At 40.0% G+C, this 21874-nt stretch overlaps 1 protein-coding gene across 3 annotated transcripts in view; it reads right to left on the bottom strand.

Annotated features, from left to right (window-relative positions):
* Nucleotides 1-12113: 12113 nt before the first annotated feature.
* Nucleotides 12114-21874, bottom strand: part of pfdn1 (prefoldin subunit 1) — a 78119-nt gene continuing 68358 nt past the window's right edge. For all 3 annotated transcript variants that reach the window (XR_010018633.1, XM_063053407.1, XM_063053408.1), the window contains one exon: nucleotides 12114-12893. Coding sequence is in view for 2 of the 3 variants with exons in the window: in XM_063053408.1 (XP_062909478.1) it covers nucleotides 12810-12893 (84 nt within the window). In the remaining variant the exon portion in view is untranslated. The remainder of the gene's footprint in view (nucleotides 12894-21874) is intronic.

Raw genomic sequence — 21874 nt, 5'->3', positions numbered from 1 at the left:
CTCTACCTACAAATGTTAAGTCTATTGCAGTTTCTGTGTTTTGGGATATATTATATCTCGTACCTTCTCCATTATTTATACATACCAGCTTTTCATCATCTAGAAATTCTTCTATCACTAATCCGTTTTCATCCACATTTTTACATCCCCATAGTGTACTGTGTCCATTGAAATCCCCACACCATATTATTTTCCCTTGCATCCTACCACCCACTTTGTTTAATGTATCTTTGCTTAGTCTTCTACATGGATTATAATAATTTATTATTACCAAGCTTTCTCTGCCTATCCATATTTTGATTATTATTGATTCATACTTCTGCCCTATGTTGACTATATTATATCTCATCACACTGGCTATAAGGTTCACCATAAGATTGGCCTTAGAATGTCTGTCAAACCATTTTTCTACAGCTGCAATATGTTCTTCCCACGTGGTTGTCATTCCAGACCACTAAATCATTGATGTGAACTCCTGTGCTTTCTAACCCTCCAATCACAGAATTGATTATTCTTTGAAATATTTCTAGAGGATTTTTCATCCCGAAGTGTAAAACATTGTATTCATACAGTCTCGACGGTGTCACAAATGCTGATATCTCTTTAGCCCTCTCTGTTAAAGGAACACCCTGGTATCCTTTTAACAAGTTAATCTTAATAAGGTATTTTGCCTTCCCCACTCTATCAATACAGTCATCCATTCTCTTTCTTTGTTCTTTCTTGTTTCTAATTCCTTGTTCAACCCTCTTACTTTCTTCAAAGTTCACTCTGTGAAGATACCATTTCATAAGCCGGGCTAAATTCATAATGATGTGATGCACTGCACCTGCGAACCATTTCAAAACACCAATTAGTCCTTTCACTGTTTTTTTTCGGCTTTGGGTCCAACTGGTGGACCTTATCAGTAATATTTTCCAAAACAATGGAATTCTGACATCTTGATGCATCTAGATTCAGTGGGCAAACATGCCTTTCCATTCCATTATCAGATTTTATGACTCCATTTTGTATTTCAACAATTCTCCCAGCTGCAATTCTAGTAAACAAGTGTTTTATTTTGACTCAAACAACAGGAATTCTGCAGATGCTGGAAATTCAAGCAACACACATCAAAGTTGCTGGGAACGCAGCAGGCCAGGCAGCATCTGTAGGAAGAGGTGCAGTCGACGTTTCAGGCCGAGACCCTTCATCAGGACTCACTGGCCTGCTGCATTTACAGTTAATAGGGGCACTCTTGGATCCCCTCACACTCTTCATCAAATTTAATCATCACCGAAAAACTATCACACTATTTTCCATCTCTTGTAACTTTCAAACGTTTGGCCTTAATAATCTTTGCTCCTTTTATGTTCTGTTTAATCTCATCCATAGTAACTTTTGTTGGTATCCCCGAAATAACTCCTCTAGTCCACTTTCTGTTGTCGAGTATTGAGCACTGTACTCTTTTGTCACCTATTTTATTTAATCTTATCACTTTGCCTTGCTGAGCGCTATCCCAACATATCACTAATAGTGATCCATTTCATAATACCTTGGCTCTTTTGAGTTAGCTTATAAGTTTGTTGAGTACCTTGGTCAAATGAATCGGGTTCCAGTCCCCAAAAGATGCCCGGTCTTCGCTCAGTTTTGTAATTGCTTTAATCTCATCTTCGTTCCATTCTTTCGCTATCCTTTTTCGATCATCCCGATCCCTCAGAATTTGACTGCTCATACCTCTGTTTTCTTTTCTTACTCTTTACACTCTATTCCTCTTTCCCGCCATCTTCCATCTCTAACTTACTTCCGAATTGTCACTTCCTCCTGCCATCCTTCGTCCATTCACGGTCTAGCTGTTTAGCCAACTGCCGTCGTCCTCCGAAACACCAGCAAAAAGCCAAAGCAAAACACTGCAGGCAGAACTCCAGTCATCTCTCCCAGCCAGCCAACACCAGCCCAGCCCTGAGGGTCTGCCTACCCTAGAAGGGAGATAAAAAGGAGTGACACACCCATCTAGATGGAGTGCGCTCGTGGCGCTAGCAAAAAAGACACGTGAGACAAAAAGAAAACAAGGGGAAAACGGGGCTAAATTAACATAACAGATGGCGATGATTGGAACCATTACAGCATTTGATAGTGGCATTGAAGACTGGGCAACTTAAACTGAGAGAGTAGAGTTAATGATGAAAAGAAAGCCAGCGTCTTACTCAGTATTATGGGAGCAAAAAGATACGAACTGCTACGGAGCTTGTTAACCCCTGAAAAGCCAGCTGACAGAATGTTCATGCAAATAGTAGACGCCCTCCAACAGCATTTAAACCCCAAACCACTGGTCATTGCTGAAAGATTTAAATTTCACAAACGGAATCAGAGCAAAAATTAAAGCATTTCTGAATATTATGCTGAATTGTGCAGATTAGTAGAACATTGTCAATTTGGAGCTGGTCTATCAGACGCATTGAGGGACAGGTTAGTGTGTGGCATGCACTGTGAAACCACCAAAAAGAAGCTTCTGTGTGAAAGAGACCTTACATTAGAGAAGGCGCTCAACATTGCAATATCAATGGAAACAGCAGCACGTGCTGCTTCAGAGATACAACAAAAATCTCTAGAATATGCTACAAATAAAATGTCACTGAACAGAAATGAAGGAAAGAAATGTTACCATTGTGGAAACCGGTCACATGACCCTGACTGTTGGTTTAAGTACAAAGAATGCAGAAACTGTGGCAAACAGGGCCACATTGGCAGAGTATGCAAAGCTAGTAAAGAGCAGAAAAAGGACAAAGTACAGAAAAGCAAGAACCCCCAGAAAGGAAAATACAACAATATACACAAAATGAAAGAAAGCAGTTCTGATGAAAACCACTCAGACAAAAGTGAATTGTCTTGTCTGCAACTTCACAGTGTGAAAGAGGCAAGATGATTGATAGAACTGTAATATGGATCGCTCCATAAGTGGCAGGTGTGAGGTTGAAAATGGAGTTGCACACAGGCTCAGCTTTAGCATTGATCTCTATACATGACTACAAACGACTGTTTTCTCACATACCTCTGAAACAAACTAAGCTTCTGCTGAAGACTTACACAGGACAGAAAGTGCATCCCAAAGGTAAAATTAAAGTGACAGTGACCTACGGAGACAAAACACAGCAGCTGAACCTCTATGTACTGAAAAATGGAAGACCACCGTTGCTGGGACATGAATAGCTCAGGAAAATCCAGTTGGATTGGCACACCATCAAGGCTCCAGATGTGTCAGCAAAGGAGGGCAGCAAGGCTACATCTGAGAGACTGTCACAAATACTTGCTGACTCTGAGGAAGTGTTCATAAAAGGAATAGGAACACTTCAGGGCATGAAGGCAAGGATTGAGATTGAGGAAAATGCATGTCCAAAATTTCACAAAGCCAGACCAGTGTCATATGCAAACCATCCTACAGTAGAGGCAGAGCTGGAAAATTTGGAGCAGACTGGGGTCCTGTCAAAGGTGGATTGGAGTGAATGGGCCATGCCTATTGTTCCAGTGATGAAGAAAACCTCCAGCACAAAACCAGGAAAACCAAGCAAGGTGCGCATATGTGGAGACTTTAAAATGACTGCTAACCCAGTTCTCCACACAGTACAGTATCCTCTACCTCACATTGAGGACATCTTTGCTTCCCTGTCAGGAGGGGAACATTTCACAAAAATCGATTTGACCCAGGCTTATCTTCAAATGGAAATCGATGTAGCATCCAAGAAATACCTGACAATAAATGCACACAAAGGACTTTACTGGTACAACAGGTTGGTGTTTGGGATAGCATCAGCACCTGCAATCTGGCAAAGAGCAATGGAACAGGTTCTGCAGGGGATTCCAGGACTCAGTGTTACCTGGATGACATCATTGTCACCGGCAAAGATGACAACAAACATCTTTCTAACCTTGAACAAGTGCTCACCAGGTTACGAGAATATGGGCTCCACGCTAATCGACAGAAATGTGAGTTTTTCAAAAAGGAAATCTCATACTGTGGGCATGTGATCAACAAGGATGGCTAACACATGTCTCAAGACAATTTAGAAGCGGTGCTTAAGGCACCACCATCTGAAAATATGTCTCAGCTGAGAGCATATCTTGGACTAGTGAACTATTACCACAAGTTCTTGCCTAAATCCACAGTCCTACACCCACTAAATGCATTATTACAGACAAGCACACAATGGAAGTGGACTGAGAGCTGTGAGAAAGCATTTCAAGAAACTAAAAGACATAACTTCAGAAGGGGTGTCTGTGCACTTTGAGGGGTCCATGCCTATCTGACTAGCATGTGATGCCTCGCCCCATGGGATAGGAGCTGTGTTATCGCAGTTTCCAGGTGGCTCAGAAAGACCAATAGCCTTTGCCTCAAGAACGCTAACTTCAGCTGAGCGCAACTACGCACAGATTGACAGAGAGGCCCTAAGTCGTGTGGGGAGTCAAGAAATTCAGTCACTACCTGTATGGCCAAAAGTTTACCCTGTTGATTGACCATCAGCCTCTTGTGTCAATCTTCAATCGAAGAAAAGGCGTTCTAGTGATGACAGCACAAAGGCTGCAGCGATGGTCTCTTTTCTTAGGAGGTCACAGGTATGACATTGAACACAAGGGGACCAAGCAACATGTCAACACAGATGGTTTGTCACGTTTACCACTGCCCACTTCTGAGATAACTACACAAATGGACTCAGCAGAGGTCTTCCACACAATAGTTGGACAATTACCAGTGACAAACAGCATTATTGAAAGGGAAACACGCAATGACCCTATGTTGTCAAAAGTGTATGACATCACGGTAAAGGGATGACCAGCGCGGGGTAACACATTGTTTCCAGCCTTCTCAGCAAGGAAGGAACAGTTGTCAGTGTGTCAGGGAACACTAATGTGTGGTTCATGAGTTGTGATTCCTCCCAAGCTACGCACCAGAGCGCTGGAGAAACCATACGAGGGGCACCTGGGTACCGTGAAGATGGAAAGTCTTGCCCGTGCCTATGTGTGGTGGCCAGGAATCGATAAACAGATTGAGACTTGACCAAGAACTGCTCTGGATGTCAAAAGATCCAGAACACACCACAACAAGCCCTTCTCCATCCATGGGAGTGGCCCTCATCACCATGACAACGAGTGCACATCAACTTTGCTGAACCATTCATGGACTCTATCTTTTTAATTGCCATCAATGCACATTCCAAATGGCCAGAGGTCATCAAAATGAAGACAACCACATTGTAAAAGACCATTACAGTTCTGAGGGCCATGTTCACCAGGAATGGCATACCAGAACAAATCTGCACAGACAATGGACGACAACTTGTCTCTGAAGAATTCCAAAGTTTTGTGAAGAATAATGGAATCAAGCACTTTACATCTGCCCCTTACCATCCATCCACAAATGACTTGGCAGAAAGATTTGGGCAGACATTCAAGAAAGCCATCAAGGCAATGAACAGCGAAAATCAACCACTGCAACACAAGATAGACAACTTCCTCCTTGCCTATCGTAATGCAGTACATGCAACCACTAATCAGACTCCAGCGATGATATTTCTGAACAGAAACCTGAGGTCCTGCATGGATCTTCTCAAACCAGATGTATGGCATGATGTGGAGAACAGACAGTTCAAACACTTGAATGCTAAGCCAACATGGAGCTTCAGTGTGGGACAGTCAATTCTTGCATGTGATTACCGGACTGAAAAATGGCAGCCAGGTATAATTTCTGCAATAGATGGGCTACGGATGTATAGACTACAGGTGGGAGAGAACATATGGAGACATCATGTGGACCAAATCCTGGTTGCTCAGGTGAAAAACACAACAACACCTTGCCCGGACTCCCCGGACATGGAAGCAAACACTCCTGATGTGACCACATCAGCCTCATCTACAGATAAGCTCATCATCAGTGCTAAGGACCCACCTGATGTACCTGTGGAGATTCATTCCCGAAAGCAAACATTTCCTGTCAGACAGAGAAGACCCCCCCCCCCAAGAGACTTCAGTTATAAATGGGTCTTAGACCAAAAGTAAAAAAGGCTTGTTATAATTCAATATTATGTTACTTTGTTATGATTTGATATTATTAAGTTCCTAAGTAAACAAATGGTAGGCATTTGTATGTTAAGGGTAAACATATTTGTTTAGCATAATGCCCCAGTAAAAAAGTTGTTACACTATTAAAATAAAAGGGTAGGAGTGTACCGTATAGCCTACATTATAATAAGGGACTACTTTATGTTGTAGTAACACATCATTGCACCTGCTGTTAGGCGCATATGGATCTGTATATATGTGTGTTAAAGTTCAGACTCTACCAGTAAAGAACCATGAAACTTAGCTCCTGTCTCTGGCGTTTTTATTAATAGCATTGTTGTGTAACCAGGCCACCCAACAATCCCTCTTGACATTCAAGGTTATTTTAACTTGCCATCCTAGTTCTTCCTTTTGACTGGAACATACCTATCCTGTACTCTGTGCAATTGGTATTTAATCACACTCCACATGTCAAATGTGGACTTGCTCAAAAACTGCTGTTCCCAATTAACTGTCCCTAGTTTCCGCCTAATCTCCTGTAGTTTGCCCTGCTCCAACTTAATACTTTCCTACAAGGTTTATACTTATACTTATCTTAAAACTTAAAAGGTATGGTCACTATTCCTTAACTGCTCACCCACTGAAAGTTCAGGCTTACTACCCAACAGCAAGTCCAATACAGACCCTCCTCTTGTTGGCCTTTCTACACATTTATTTAAGAAAACTCCTGGATGCCTCTAACAAATTCTACCATCTAAACCTCTTGGTCTCAGAAACTCTAAGTTTATATTAGGGAAGCTGAAGTCCCCAATGACAATCCTATTATTTTTACATCTTTCCTTAATCTGCCTGCATATTTGTTCCTTAATGTCCTGATGGCTATTTTGGGGGAGGGGGTCTGTAGTACAATCCCATCAGAGTGATTGCACTCTTCCTATGTTTGAGTTCTACCCATTTAGACTCAGTGGACGAGCCTTCCATTAAGTGCAGTTGTGATATTGTCGCTGATTAGTAGTGCAACTCTTCCACCTCTTTTACCTCCTCTGTATCTTTAAGCACCCATTTCTGTTCCTCGCTCAACAGTCACTGTAATAGCCAAAACATCATAGTTCCATGTTCTAAGTTCATCACCTTTACCTGTAATATTTCTACTATTGAGGGGTATTGTGATGATGAGCAGGGCTCTGTTTTTCAGTTAATTAGTTGTTGTATTTAACCAACATCCTGAACCACCATCTGTTCTTCAAGCTATTTTTTTTTAAAACCTCACTCCCTCTTATCCTAACATTTCTCCGAGAGCTCTACTTTCTACAGATGGTGGGAACCTGCATATGAAAGGCCTGTGTTCAAGACATGATGGGTAAAGCCTATTTTATCACGCTTTCAGCTTAAGTCTTGATAAAATTGGAAAGGATCCCCAAAGTGCCACTTCTGATCCATTTTAAAGAAAATTTATTCAGTTTTGAGTAATAATGACCCAAGAACCAAACAAAATTTGCTTGCCTCTCTAATGTTCACTTCACAGATCACTGAAGGCTTCAAATACCATTAACTATGGCCCAATGATAAGATTTTGCTAAGTCAGAACCATCGCGGATTTTTGCACGTAATCTAGGCTAACACCAAGGTAGCACTGGAGTGCTGCTTTTCCCGTGAATGTACTGAGATGTACTTATGTATCTTAATTGAGGGTTTGTTGTGAAACTGAAGCATTCAGTGGTTCTCTTTACTTCTCTCACTCAACCACACTAATTTATCCCATTCCCTTTCTTCAAGACATTTGATAGAAAGACATTAACCGAAAAACAACAGCATTGTTATTCTCTTACAGATGCTGCTGGGTTTGCTGAACATTTTCTGTATTTTTTTTAAATGTCCCTATCCTTTGACCTTGCAGTTAAATTCCATATGGAGTTTATTGGAAAACAAACTAGAATGGGGAAAGGGCCTATTCTGCTTCTGTCACTCAGATTATACTGACTGATTTCCATCATAGTCAGTAACATCTGTCAGCAATATAGGAAAACTAAACAGTTGGCTTAAAAATTATATTGGTCTTAAAATGAGAGTATTAATATCGTTACACCTCATTACAATAAGTGCTCTTAAATTTAAAAATCGAAGTAGACAGATGCGTAGAAAGGTAGTTTATTCTATATATCCTTGTTGAAAGAAAGTAACAGTATTGACTTGTCCATCAATAACTGTCTACCTTCTTAATGGTGCACTACCATATAGTTTCAGATTTATCTACAACTAAAATGAGTATTTGGATAGGCAGGGACTGATTAGGGATAGTCAACATGGTTCTGTGCGTGGTAGGTTGTGTCTAACAAATTTTATACAGAGTTTTGAAGATATTTCCAGGAAAGTTGATGAAGGCAAAGCAATGGCTGTTGTCTACATGGACTTTAGTGAGGCCTTTGACAAGGTCCCACATGGGAGGTTGGTCAAGAAGGTTCAATCACTTGGCATTCAGGTTGAGGTAGTAAATTAGATTAGACATTGGCTTCATGGCAGAAGCCAGAGAGTGGTAGTAGATGGTTGCCTCTCTGACTGAAGGCCTGTGACTAGTGGTGTGTGCAGGGATCGGTGTTGGGTCTGTTGTTGTTTGTCATCTATTCCAACAATTTGGCTGACAATGCAGCAAACTGGATCAGCAAATTTGCAGATGACACCAAGATTGGGGGTGTAGTCAACAATGAGGAAGGTCATCAAAGCTTGCAGCGGAACCTGGACCAGATGGAAAACTAGCAGATGGAATTTAATGCAGACAAGTGTGAGGTGTGAGGTGTTATACTTTGGGAGGTCAAACCAAGGTAGGACCTGTATTGTGAGCAGTCGGGCACTGAGAGTGTAGTAGAACAGCAGGTTCTGGGAAAACAGATTAACAATTCCTTGAAAGTGGCATCACAGGTAGATAGGGTCAGAAGGAGATCTTTTGGCACATTGGTCTTCATTAATCTAAGTACTGAGAAGAGGAGTTGGGTTGATATGTTGAAGTTGTATAAGATGTTGGTGTTGGATATCTATTTTCTGATCCTTGGGTTCTTCCAGGAGTCGAGAATAGTGAGCAGTCTTAAATTCTTAACGATCATTAATTGTGAAGTACAAACATACATACAGATACTAAGCAAACTAAAGAGTGAGAAACGAATCTAAGATCAATGAAATCAGTCAGAAGCCCAAGATAAGGATGGCACCCCTGAAAAATCCATCACTTTTATAATCAAGATAAGAAAAAATCCTGAGATAAAACAAACCAATCGATGGTTGCACAACAGCACATTACCCACACGATGTAAATCCTTAGCTAATCAAAAATGAGAAAGGTTCAACTGCATTACCACTTTCTGTTGCTAAGTGTGTATAAACCACCAATTACTTGTGAAAAATACACGAGTTTTTTTTTTAAAAAGCACAAATGATTAAACTACAACTTTAGCCTTCTATTACTTCATCTTATAAACAGTATTTAAAAACAGTGGTTTTCAACATTGGTGAGGTCTGATTTGGAGTATTGTGAGAGGTTCTGGCCACCTACCTTCAGGAAAGATATTAGAAAGATTAAAGAGTGCAGAGAAAATTTACAAGGATGTTGCTAGGAGTTGAGGACCTGAGTTATAGGAAAAGATTGAATAGGTTAGGACTTTATTCCTTAGAGCATAGTAGAATGAGGTGAGATTTGACAGAGATATATAAAGTTATGAAGAGTATAGATGGGGTAAACATAAGCAGGATTTTTCCATTGAGATTAGGTGAGACTAGAACTAGAGGTTGTGGGTTAAGGTTGAAAAGTGAAATATTTAAGGGGAACTTGGGGGGAACTTGTTCACTCAGAGGGTGGTGAGAGTGTGGAATGAGCTGTCAGCAGAAGTGGTGTATGCGGGTTCAATTTCAATACTTAAGAGAAATTTGTACAAGTACGTGGATTGGAGGGGTATAGTGGGCTATGGTCCAGGTGCAGGACGATGGGACTAGGCAGATCAATAGTTAAGCACAGACTAGATGGGCAAAAGGCCCTGTTTCTGTGCTGTAGTGTTCTAATATAGAAAAATGGATGGTTAGATTGTTCTTAGAACAGGTTACAAGGTCAGTGCAACATTGTGGGCCGAAGGTCCTGTATTGTGCTCTAATATTCTATAGCTCTATAGCTAACTGTTTATCTAGCCTTAGCTGACATCTGACAAGACAGGAGAAGTCAGTAGCTTTTGGCATACTTTAAAATATATTTTGCTTGAGAAACAATTAAGTCCATTCGTAGTAAATGGCAGGTTGTGCTGTTTTCCAGGGTTTTGGCTTTGTTACTTGACAAATGATAATCCAGAGAACATGCTAATCATTCAACCAGGGCATTTTTTGAACCGAAAATAAAAGATGGGAAATATACCGCAAATATGTAACTGGTTGCTATGACCTACTTAAGCCTGTATGTTACTCCAATGACACACCAATGTATATGTCATGTTTTGTTGATTATTAACAGAGCAGTTGCCCAGGCACAATGTTACAATGCAGATTTACAACTAACTAATCCGATACATGTTGTGGTTTTTATCTCTGAAGTAAATATTCAAATCTGAAATAAAATGAAAGAATTCATGGACTAAACCAAAGTATAATAAATACAGAAATTAAGAATATTTGGTGCCTTACCAGTACCAGTGAATTAAGTAACCAAAAACTTGTTCACGTTAATAAAATGCAAGATTATTTACATCCTGCAACAGTGATTTTAATTTTAATTTTAAACAACGGTGATTTTAATTTTCGTTAATCCACCACAGCTGACGTATCAAATCTTGCAAAGTGCCTTTATGAGGGAATTTCCAGTTTCCACTATTACCATGAAACAGCACTTTAAATGTCAGAATTTGCAGAACCTAGTGAATTTCAAACACATCAATAGTCGCATTCAAACACGTAATTAAACACAATTCAGCTGTTCTGTGGTGCAGTGCTGCACCTAATGTGCACAAATCAAAAGTTCAAAGCTTAGCCTGTTCTGCAAGGCTATGAGCAGAAGCATACTGCCACTGGCAAAGATTAGATTAGATTCAACTTTATTGTCATTGTGCCGAGTACAGATACAAAGCCAATGAAAAGCAGTTAGCATCTGACCAGAAATGCATAGTGTTATTTACAAAATAACTGCGAATAAAAAGTAAGTGCTACAGCACACAAATATAAAAGTACTCAGACAGTCCAATATAGGTGCAATACTACTTAGTGCTGTGATGTGAGGTTCAGCAGGGTCACAGCCTCAGGGAAGAAGCTGGTGCGGGAGCAGAGGCTCCTGTAGTGCCTACCAGATGGGAGGAGAGTAAAACGTCCATGGTTAGGGTGAGATGCATCCTTGATAATGCTTTTTTCTCTGCCCAGGCAGCGTTTATGGTAGATGATTTCAATGGTGGGCAATTGGGTTCTGATAATCCACTGGGCAGTTTTCACCACATGCTGGAGTGCTTTGCGGTCCGATACGGGACAATTGCCATACCACACTGAGATGCAGTTGGTGAGTATGCTCTCAATGGTACAGTGGTAGAAGTCTGTCAGTATCCTAGGACAGAGGTGAGCTTTCTTGATGCTCTGCAGGAAATAAAGGCACTGTTGCACCTTTTTGATCAGGATAGAGGAGTTCAGGGACCAGGTGAGATCCTCGGAAATGTGAACACCAAGGAACTTGAAGCTTCATACACACTCCACTACAGCTCCGTTGATGTAGATGGGGACGTGAGTGTGGGTCCTACCATGCCTGAAGTCCACAATGATCTCCTTGGTCTTCTGGGGTGTTAAGGGCCAGGTTGTTGTCAGCACACCACGCAGCCAGGTGCTGGACCTCGTCCCTGTAGTCCGTCTCATCATCCCCTCTGATCAGGCCAACCACTGTGGTGTCGTCTGCGAACTTGATTATGGAGTTAGAACCATGTACAAGAATGCAGTCACAGGTGAAAAGATGTCAAAGATGAGAGCATGTATCTGATATCAAGTGCAAGCTGAAATAATTCCCCAAAATAATGGCATGGCCAAAACACCTCAGAGACTTCAGGAGGACATTGTCATAAAATTACAAAAAAAAGCATATAATTGGAGGTTTTATTATTGTTTTGATAGATTCTTTCCATCATGTGGAACAAATAGCTCAATAGTTTCAAAGCAAAGCATCTGATATTCACAAACGTGTTTCTATAGAATTCTACATTCTGTAACAGATGCCAGATGAAGGGATCATTGGTGTTTAATAAACCTGTTTCAAGATTGGCTTACATCATATATATACTTCAGGCTACTCGGAAAACATAGCTTTTAAACAAAGCATGCTGGCAAAAGTTCAGTGTTCAAATTACTGTTATAAAGTAAAATATGCTTATATTTACCACATAAACTGAACTAAAGATTTATTATTTTTTTGACAAGGATCTTGAAAAATTAATAGTTGGCAATAGAAGTAAAACTGGAAAGTTTTCACCGAACCACAATGCTCCAATAAGCAAATGACCTTTCATATACATTAAATGTACCATTTCAGTTGCCCTTTTATCGATCTTCATTTCAGTTGGATTCAAGTAAATTGCTGGTCATAAAGTAGCTCCTGTCATTTATATTATTTTAACTAGTGACAGTATCACAGATTCAAAGAGAACTGAGTACCATTATGCCACTGAATAAAAGTTATTGACTGACGGTGTTAATGCTATGAGTTACATCATGGCCAACAATCTTCTGGAATCCAAGCTAAATGAACACCAAGGTAAATCAGCTGCCAAAAGGAAAAATGGTTATTGTCCTCTTCTGGCCATTAACATTTCTCTGATGTTGTCTTCTGCATCTTTCACACTACGTTCCAAATAGGACTTCTTTTGCTGTCAAGAGATAAAGATATATATACAATTAGTCTGTACTCAAACTATTCAGCTTTAGATGTTTTATTAATAACTCTAAGGAAACCATAATAATTAGTTAATATACTTTTTTATCACATACAATACTCTATTAATCTCATTTTAATCTTTCACTTGTGTGTGCATAGAGCAAAATCAAAAGCCAAACAGGTCACCAATTTAGGTATTTCTCAAACTGCTGAAACAATTTTGTGAACATTAGAAATATAACATTTATTTTGTCAGCAGTACAGTGAATTCCTGTTAATTGGGACACATCAGGACCAGTACATTTTGGTCTAATTAAGTAGCTGCCTCCAATTATCCAAAGTTTCATGGAAATAGTTAAAAAGTTATAAAAGACAAACTAATGTTTAACTGAGTGACAAATTATGTATTTAAGTGAAATACAGGACAAATTAGAACACTACGAATATTACGACAGTACAATAAAATGATGTATTAGTTCGTAATTCAAGTCGTCACTTTTTATTGTATTTTGACCATAACTACTGGTAACACAGTAAAAACGAGACAACATTTTTCAGGACCAACACAAAACTACACTAGACTACAGACCTACCCAGGACTGTATAAAGTGCACAAAACAGTGCAGGCATTACAATAAATAATAAACAAGGTTAGTCTACAATAAACAAGCTCAGTGCAGGCTCTGGGTATTGAGGAGCCTGATGACTTGGGGGAAGAAACTATTACATAGTCTGGTCATGAGAGCCCAAATACTTCAGTGCCTTTTTCCAGATGGCAGGAGAGAGAAGAGTTTGTATGAGGGGTGTGTGGGGTCCTTCATAATGCTGTTTGCTTTACGGATGCAGCGTGTGGTGTAAATGTCCTTAACTGTTACTGATGGAGGAATTCATCGAGTGTACACTGGCATAGGACTTGATTGGTAAACTATTCATTCTTCGCTCCTTAAAGCACCGAGATTTAATGCTTTTTCCAATAGCCAACGATTTCCTTTTCATCAGTTCCTGACATATTTGAAAGACACAACACAGTTATGTAATCCATTGCTTTCTTTGAAGCTGATAGTATTGCGTGTTTGTAGCCGGGGAAACCATTTGGCATGGCACAATAAAAAAGGCCCTGCTTCATCAGTATTGTAGATATCATCTGCACAAAATTTGAGCAAGTTGGGGCTATTTCTGCACTTACAGCAGCAACACTACCCTTCTCCGTGTGCTTTCTTGAATTTAACTACATTTCTATTGAGACAGCCAACCAACCATCTGTTGCTTTAAAATCTTCATGACTCAGCTTCTTAGCTGAATTTCTTTTAAAACACTCATCCACAGACATGTACACCTCATCTAGTTACAATGGAAAACTAATGATTGAGGGCCTCACCTTCATGCTTTCATTTTTGGGATCTTCCCTGCTGTCCCTTGTGTAATACCCATTCCTTTTGCAATTTATCTACCTGATATATGAAGCATGCAATAATAGATTTTGTAGATCTACAGCTGGCAATGAGTGGCGTTAGGCAGATGGCTTTTAATCTGGTCCAGTAGGATAATATTTTCAGCTAGTGTCAAATCTTTTCATGTCAAGGATCTCATTTTTTAAAGTCAAATTTAAAAAAACAGAACAAAAATATTGAAGTTCACTGCTTTTTGAATCGGCACCCATTGGCCTGAATAGATAACATAACATAATCACAAGCAACTATTCACTCTAAGCATGGTGTAGTGACTAACAGCCACACCAGTGCATGTAACTGACTGTCTCCTCTCTCAATTAAATAGTATAGCATCCCAAATAAACAAAGAGAAACCCACACAAAATCCTGGCAGAACTCAGCAGGCCAGGCAGCATCTATGGAAAAGAGTACAGTCGATGTTTTGGGCCAAAACCCTTCGGCAGGACCAGAGCAAAAAACTGAGGAATAGATTTAAAAGGTGGGGGTAGGGGAGAGAGGTGATAGGTGAAAGAGACAGAAGGCCATGGGAGGAAAGGGGATTGAAGCATTAGAGGGAGGCTATGGGTGGCATGGAGATAAGGTGAGAAAGGGAAAGGGGGAAGGTTGGGTGGCATTACCAGAAGTTTGAGAAAATCGATGTTCTTGCCATCAGGTTGGAGGCTACCCAAACGGAATATAAGGTGTTGTTCCTCCAACTTAAGTGTGGCCTCATCACGACTGTGGATGGACATATCAGAATGGAAATGAGAAGTGGAATTTAAGGTGCTCCTCCCCCCCCCCCCCCCACCGGCTTTATTCCCTGGCATTCTGTCTCTTTCACCAAACAACTTCCCAACTCTTTACTTCATCCCTCCCCCTTCTCCCCCTTAAGCTTTCACCTATCACCTTGTGTCTCTCTCTCCCCTCCCCTAACTTTTAAGTCTACTCCTCAGCTTTTTTTCTCCAGTCCTGCCAAAGACTTTTGGCCCAAAATATTGCCTGTACTCTTTTCTATAGATGCTGCCTGGCCTGCTGAGTTCCTCCAGCATTTTGTGTGTGTTGCTCAGATTTCTAGCATCTGCAGATTTTCTCTCTATGTGACAGAGATTCCCAGCTATTTTCTTCATTTGATATTGTTTTTTAAGACGTATCCCAAATAAGTGGCTGCCCCAATTAACCGCAATCCACTGTAATTTAATTCACTGATGGTGATAATAAGTGAACATGAATTTTGTTCATCTGATTAATCTAAGGACAACTACGTCATGACTTATCTTTGCTATGTACCTTTCAGAAGGTTAATATCCATTCATGTTCCATAACAGAAAATCACAAAACATGTTTTCAGTTTTCCTCTAATTTTCCAGTATTTATGGCCAGGTATCAATATTCTTGCGTAATGTTATATTTTTCCATATAAATGTATATCTACGGTTTTATCTTATTAATTCATGTACTATTTTCCATGCTGTCTAAACATTTTTTTTTAATCAATCTTCATCACCACATTTGTAATGTTATGCTGCACACCCAAATCCTGTTTTGTTCGCTTGATTCACAGTACTGGAAAGTTACTCTTCTAAAATTCCAAAAATAGATTTATTACTGAACACTACCTAAATCTTACGATGAATTTCAAAAATTTTGAAGGCAAGTAGACAGGTTTATTTCATGGGGGTAAATAGCAGCTTAGTATACATAATACTTAATATTTAATAAACATTCAATACCCACTAGCAATGTTGGTGTTGTGACACCTGTCAAGCACCAGGTATTGTCCTTTCTCAGATGCCAGCCATATTATTCATTACTTATCACGGAGTGAGTGGGATACATTGTGTTAACGGCCCTAAGGGCTGAGGTAATTTGTGCCCTCCCAGGCTTGGAACCCCTGGATCCAATCCAGATCACAATTTTTCCCACTCTCTGACCAGAATCTAAATTGGCCAATCCCTCCACATTCCCCAATGGCTCTGTTGAAACAGTCATTCCAGTGTCTCTTTTCCAGAACTGAGAGAGGCAATTTGTGGGACAGTGAGCACTCTACATTAAGAGTCTAGTCCAGAACATTGTGGTAGAGACCTCCTACTGGCAAAACCACAATTTCCTCAAAATCGGAATTTAGTTACATCATTTTATCATTAATCAGAATGCAAGGTGATCTGCACATTATTTAGAATTATTCTGACATTTCACAGATCTGAAAATCTACACAATCAATGCAAAAGAAGCATAGTGGCTATAAGAATTATTAGTAAAGGATAATCTTGCAGCTTCTAAATTTTTTCTTTTGGAAAACTATAAATTCCTTCCAGTTCTCCAATTTCCAGAAACCAATTTGCATAAGCTAAGGCAAAGATAGAATCTTGAACATTTAATCCTGATTCAATTAAAGATAAAATGATAGTGCACTCATTTTCTTTTTGATTATTGTTTAGAAAATAAATCAAACACCTCTGATGCATTGAAAATTTATGCACTAATCATCACTTTGCATTTCACAGGACTATTTGGCTCAAGATCATACCACAGCCTTGGTTCAAAAACTGACCAAGAAGACAGTGACTGCTGCTGGCATCAAGGTAGCAATTTTCCAAGTATGGCATTGAAGAGCTCCAGTAAAACTGAAGTCCTAGAACATGAATGGGAGAAGATTCCAATGGTTTTAGTTATACCCCATACAATTTAGTGTACTGGATGTCAACTAATCCAGCCATGGAAAACCACTGTGCAATTCCCGGGGTCTGTGTTCCGAGCCCAAGGATCTTCAAATACTTCAACAATGACCATCCAGCCAACATATAGTCCTAAGCAGGGATGTTCACTGTTGACTATATAGATGCAGAGCAGATTTACCAGAACGGTTCTGGAATGAGTGGTTTTAACTACAAGGTTAGGCTGGAGAGGTTGCGGTTGTCCTCCTTGGGGCAAAAGAAGTTATGACACAAGATTTGATAGAAGGGTACAAGACTGAAATAGAGAAAACAAAATAAAGTTGTTCTCATTAGCTGATATCAGAAGGAAGCCAAGATGGATTGCCAGGTTGGCCCTCTTGACTAAGCAAGTTTGCAAATGTTTCAAACTTGTCTTCAGCTTTTAACGCGTGTCAATTACAGTATGAACACATGACATTCTGCAGATGTTGGATGTCTTGAGCAACACAGCGACAATGCTGGAGGAACTCAGCAGGTCAGGTAGCATCTATGGAGGGAAATCAATAGTAGATATTTCAGGCCGAAACCCTTCCTCAGTATTGGAGAGGAAGGGAACTAATGTGTTCAGTGGTAGGATCCCTTTGGAGCTGGAGAAAGTTACGAAGAATGAGGTGTTGGATACAGAGACTTGACAGAGCAAGGGGAACCCTTTTTTCTATAATGATGGGGTGAGGAACATTAAGGACATCTTTCACTCTCCCCACTATCAGCTTTCTGTAGGGATTGCTCTCTACATGACTCCCTTACCGGTCATCCCTCCCCCACTGATCCCCCTCCAGCACTTATCTCTGCCCCTACACTTCCTCCATCACCACCATTCAGTTCTTCCAGCTGAAGCAACCACTCACCCACGAATCTGTCAAGGTCATCTATTATATTTGGTACTCCTGATGCAGCCTCTCTACACCCATGAGAATCAGCGCAGAATGGGGGAACCGCTTGGTCTAGCAACTTCGCTCTATCCACTGCAAAAGGCAGGATCTCCAAGTGGCTAGACATTTCAATTTGACTTCCCATTCAGGCACGTCTGTCCATGGCAGCTTCTACTGCTGTGATGAGGCCATACTCAGGTCAAAGGAGCAATACCTTCCAAATAGCCTCCAATATGATGGCTTGAACACTGGATTCCCCAACTTTAAGTAATTTCCCCTCCTCTCTTTTACCGTTCCCCATTCTTTTACTCCATTTTTTCTCCTCACCTACACATCCCCTCCCTCCGGATCCCCTCCCACATTTTCTTCTATGGTCTACTGTCTTCTTGTATCAGATTCCTTCTTCAGTCCTTTATCCCTTCCATCTATCCCCTCCTAGCTTCTTACTTCATCCCACCACCTACCCCTTCACCTGCTTTCATCTATCACCTGTTAGACTGTATTCTTTCCCCTCCTCCAACCTCCTTATTCTAGCTGCTACCACCTTCCTTTCCAGTTGTAAAGAGATTCAGCCCAAGATGTTGACTTGTTTATTCTCCTACGTGGATGCTGCCTGACCTGCTAAGTCCCTCCAGTATTCTGTTTGTTGTCAATTACATTACATCTAAAATACTTTTTTTATACATTTTAATATTTCTAAATATTTTGGTTGTTAGAAGTAAGTGGTGCATTTTGACTGTCATGCAGAACACTACAAGAGATTCTTCCAAACAACGCACGTCTTGCTCGTGCCCTGTCTGATGTTTTTTCCCCTCAATAAAATACAGCTACATATAGAATGCCCAAATCTGAAATTCTGCTCTAGCTACTAAAGAAATCCAAGCAAAAAGCTAGGGCATTAAGGCAATATTGCAATCTACATCATTTAACGTTGATCAACCGCATTTCACAGCTGACTTTATCACTACAGGAATGGAGCCATTTGAGTAGCAAACATGTTTTCAAGCTGACAATAGTAACTGATTTCTCTGAATGCTATACATTTCCTGAAGTAAATATGCACCATCATCCAGATAAAGGCTGGATAGGAAGATGATAGCCTTCTTGTGGCACACTCCTTAAAAATGAGAAATCATGATTGATCTCACTAACTGGGCATCCAAGTATTGATCAACAAGCTGCCAGTCCTGAGAACAATAACAACAAAAGCTCTTGAGGAACAAATGTGCAAACTATGGGCTGCCCGACCATTGACTACGTTGCATGGAGTGCTGCCACTAGAAAGCATCATCCACCGTCAAAGACCAGCACCATCCAGACCATGCCCTCTTCTCTCTACTACTGCTGGGGAGGAGGTACACAAGCCATAGGTCCCACACCACCAGGTTCAGGAACAGTTAGTACCTACAGCCACGCTCCTGAACCACCGTCGATAACTTCATTCACTTCTATTCAGAACGGACTCACTTTCAAGGACTCTTTACAACTCATGTACTCAGTGGTATTGTTATGTGCACAGTTTGTCTTCATTTGCACATTGATTGTTTATCAATCTTTATTTAATTATGGATCTTCATAAAATTCTATTGTAATCTTTTTTCCTATAAACATCTGTAAGAAAATGAATCTCAAGATAGCATATAGTAATGTATATGTACTTTGATGATAAACTTATTTTGAACTTTGAAGTGTCTAACGATAATGAGATGAGCCAGTCTGGAACAGAACATCTTTACTCACATTTGAGGGATGCGGAGATTGCTCCAGACTTCAACACTGCCCTACTTAGGAATGGCATGGTAGTGTAGCGGTCAGCATAACACTTTACAGTGACAATGACCCGGGTACAATTGATGCCACTGTCTGCAAGGAGTTTTGTGCATTGTCCCCGTGGCTGCACTGGTTTCCTCCCAGAATCCTGGTATCCTCCCACATTTCAAAAATGTACCAGTTAGGGTTAGTAATGTTTGGGCATGTAATGTTGGCAGTAGAAGTTTAGCAACACTTGTGGGATCCCCTAACACACAACAATGCATTTCACCATGTTTCAATGTACATGTGACAAATAGAGTTAATCTTAAATCTTATCCTTTCTTGGAGGCAATATTCGTAGTGACTTCAGGCTTAACAATCATTCATAAAATATTCAAGAATGACTATTTTAGTGGAGTATCAACCCAACAAAAACATGAATTTTAGCATTCTTTTTCCAGGATTGTGTTATGCCATATTCTCCCACTTAAGCAAATGGTATTGTGGGAGGATTAACTAAACAACAGAGCCCTGCTCATCATCACAATGCCCCTTGACATTTTTTTTTAATAACAAGAGAATGATAGACAATATCCTCCTCTGGGTTTTTCACCTTGCTGCCTGTACCCTGTGCTCTTTCCCCAATCACCCCTTACTGCCTGATCAAGGCCGTTTCATTATTACCACCCATGGACCATTGTATAACATTTAATAAGGCATGTCGCTTCTGTCACATAACAATGACAAACCCACCATTTTTGACATTTGCAAGAGGTTTAGTATCAATTTAGCTATTAACCACAATAGTGTCTCTAGGTTGTCATAAGCCTTGCAATAATGAACTTCTCAACCAGAAGCAGAGAATCAGAATTTTACCTAGTTTAAGTGAAATAACTTTTATTCTGCCTCAATAATATTAAAGTCATTTAAAGAAAAGCATTTAACTTTTAAAAATTGTTTTTTGTACCTTTTAATATTGTGTGGAAGGATAACTTGTTTGGCAGATCAGGTTTCTACAATTACACTGACCTTTGTTCTTTGATCTTCATTAGAATCATTTAGTTGACCTTTGGCTTAGGGTAAATGCTGTCATCAACTAAAAATTAGCCAACACAATCAATGCCAATGTAATGTGCAACTTCCCCGCCCTCTCACCCCACTTCTAACTCTCATTTAACATTCCCACCCACTTCTTCAGTGTTGTAATTTAACTGACTAGTGATAAAGTCAGGCACTAAAGTCTCAGCCCAATCGACCATCCGGCAGCTGCATGATAAGTCACCAAATTGACAGGTTAAAACAAAAGTTCCTGTGGGCATGTCAGAAAGTGGCATTCGTGTTTTGCAATCTAAGATTTATTAAAATTGATGATAAGGCTATACGATGTACCTTTACTCACCTGGTTAAATGACTCTATATTGTAACAACTACCTCTTATTTGCAACCAGCTGCTTGATTGATGAAGTGAGAAATAGTCATCCATATACTCAGAAGGGATTGCACAGCATACATTTTGCTTTAACACGTAAATTTAAGTGTCAAAATTTAAGTAGTGCAAGCAACCCTCATTTTAGTCTTCAATATATGGCACAAAGCAACTGAGAGAGGGAAATAAAAGTAGCATATAATAATTCCTTCCTTTCCAAAGCTTACTCACAAGCTTGCATGGAAAATATTCATTCAGAAATGTTGGTTAAAATCTTTGATGCTTACTCATATTAAATAACTTAGCAATTAAAAATACAATGATGAACTCAAAGGGATATTAAAGATTAGCTTTAATTCACTTGTACATCAGAACACAGTGAAATGTGTCCTTTGCATCAACAGCCAACACAGACCAGTGACGTGCTGCAGGCAGCCCGCGGTGTTGCCATGCTTCTGGCGCCAAAATAGCATGTCCTCAACTTACTAACCCAAACCCATACACCTTTCGAACATGGGAGGAAACTCAAAGTATTTCATTAAAAGCCGAGGTAACCAGAAAGAACTAGGTTGACGAAAACAATACTGTTTGTGAGAGTGAAGTGAAGCAGCCAATTTTCCAGCTCCTAAATAGGTTTCTGTTATAGACAAACATAGATTACGTTTTGAGCAATCCAGCCTCCAAAAGTAAAAACTGCATCCTTAAATCTGTCGATTACATTACCACCTTTGGAAATGAAGTGAATATTTTCTGACAGTTTAAGATAAAATTAAAAAATT

Source organism: Mobula hypostoma, chromosome 7, assembly GCF_963921235.1.
Source record: "Mobula hypostoma chromosome 7, sMobHyp1.1, whole genome shotgun sequence".
NCBI classification, from domain to species: domain Eukaryota; kingdom Metazoa; phylum Chordata; class Chondrichthyes; order Myliobatiformes; family Myliobatidae; genus Mobula; species Mobula hypostoma.
This window is presented reverse-complemented; position numbering and strand designations above follow the sequence as displayed.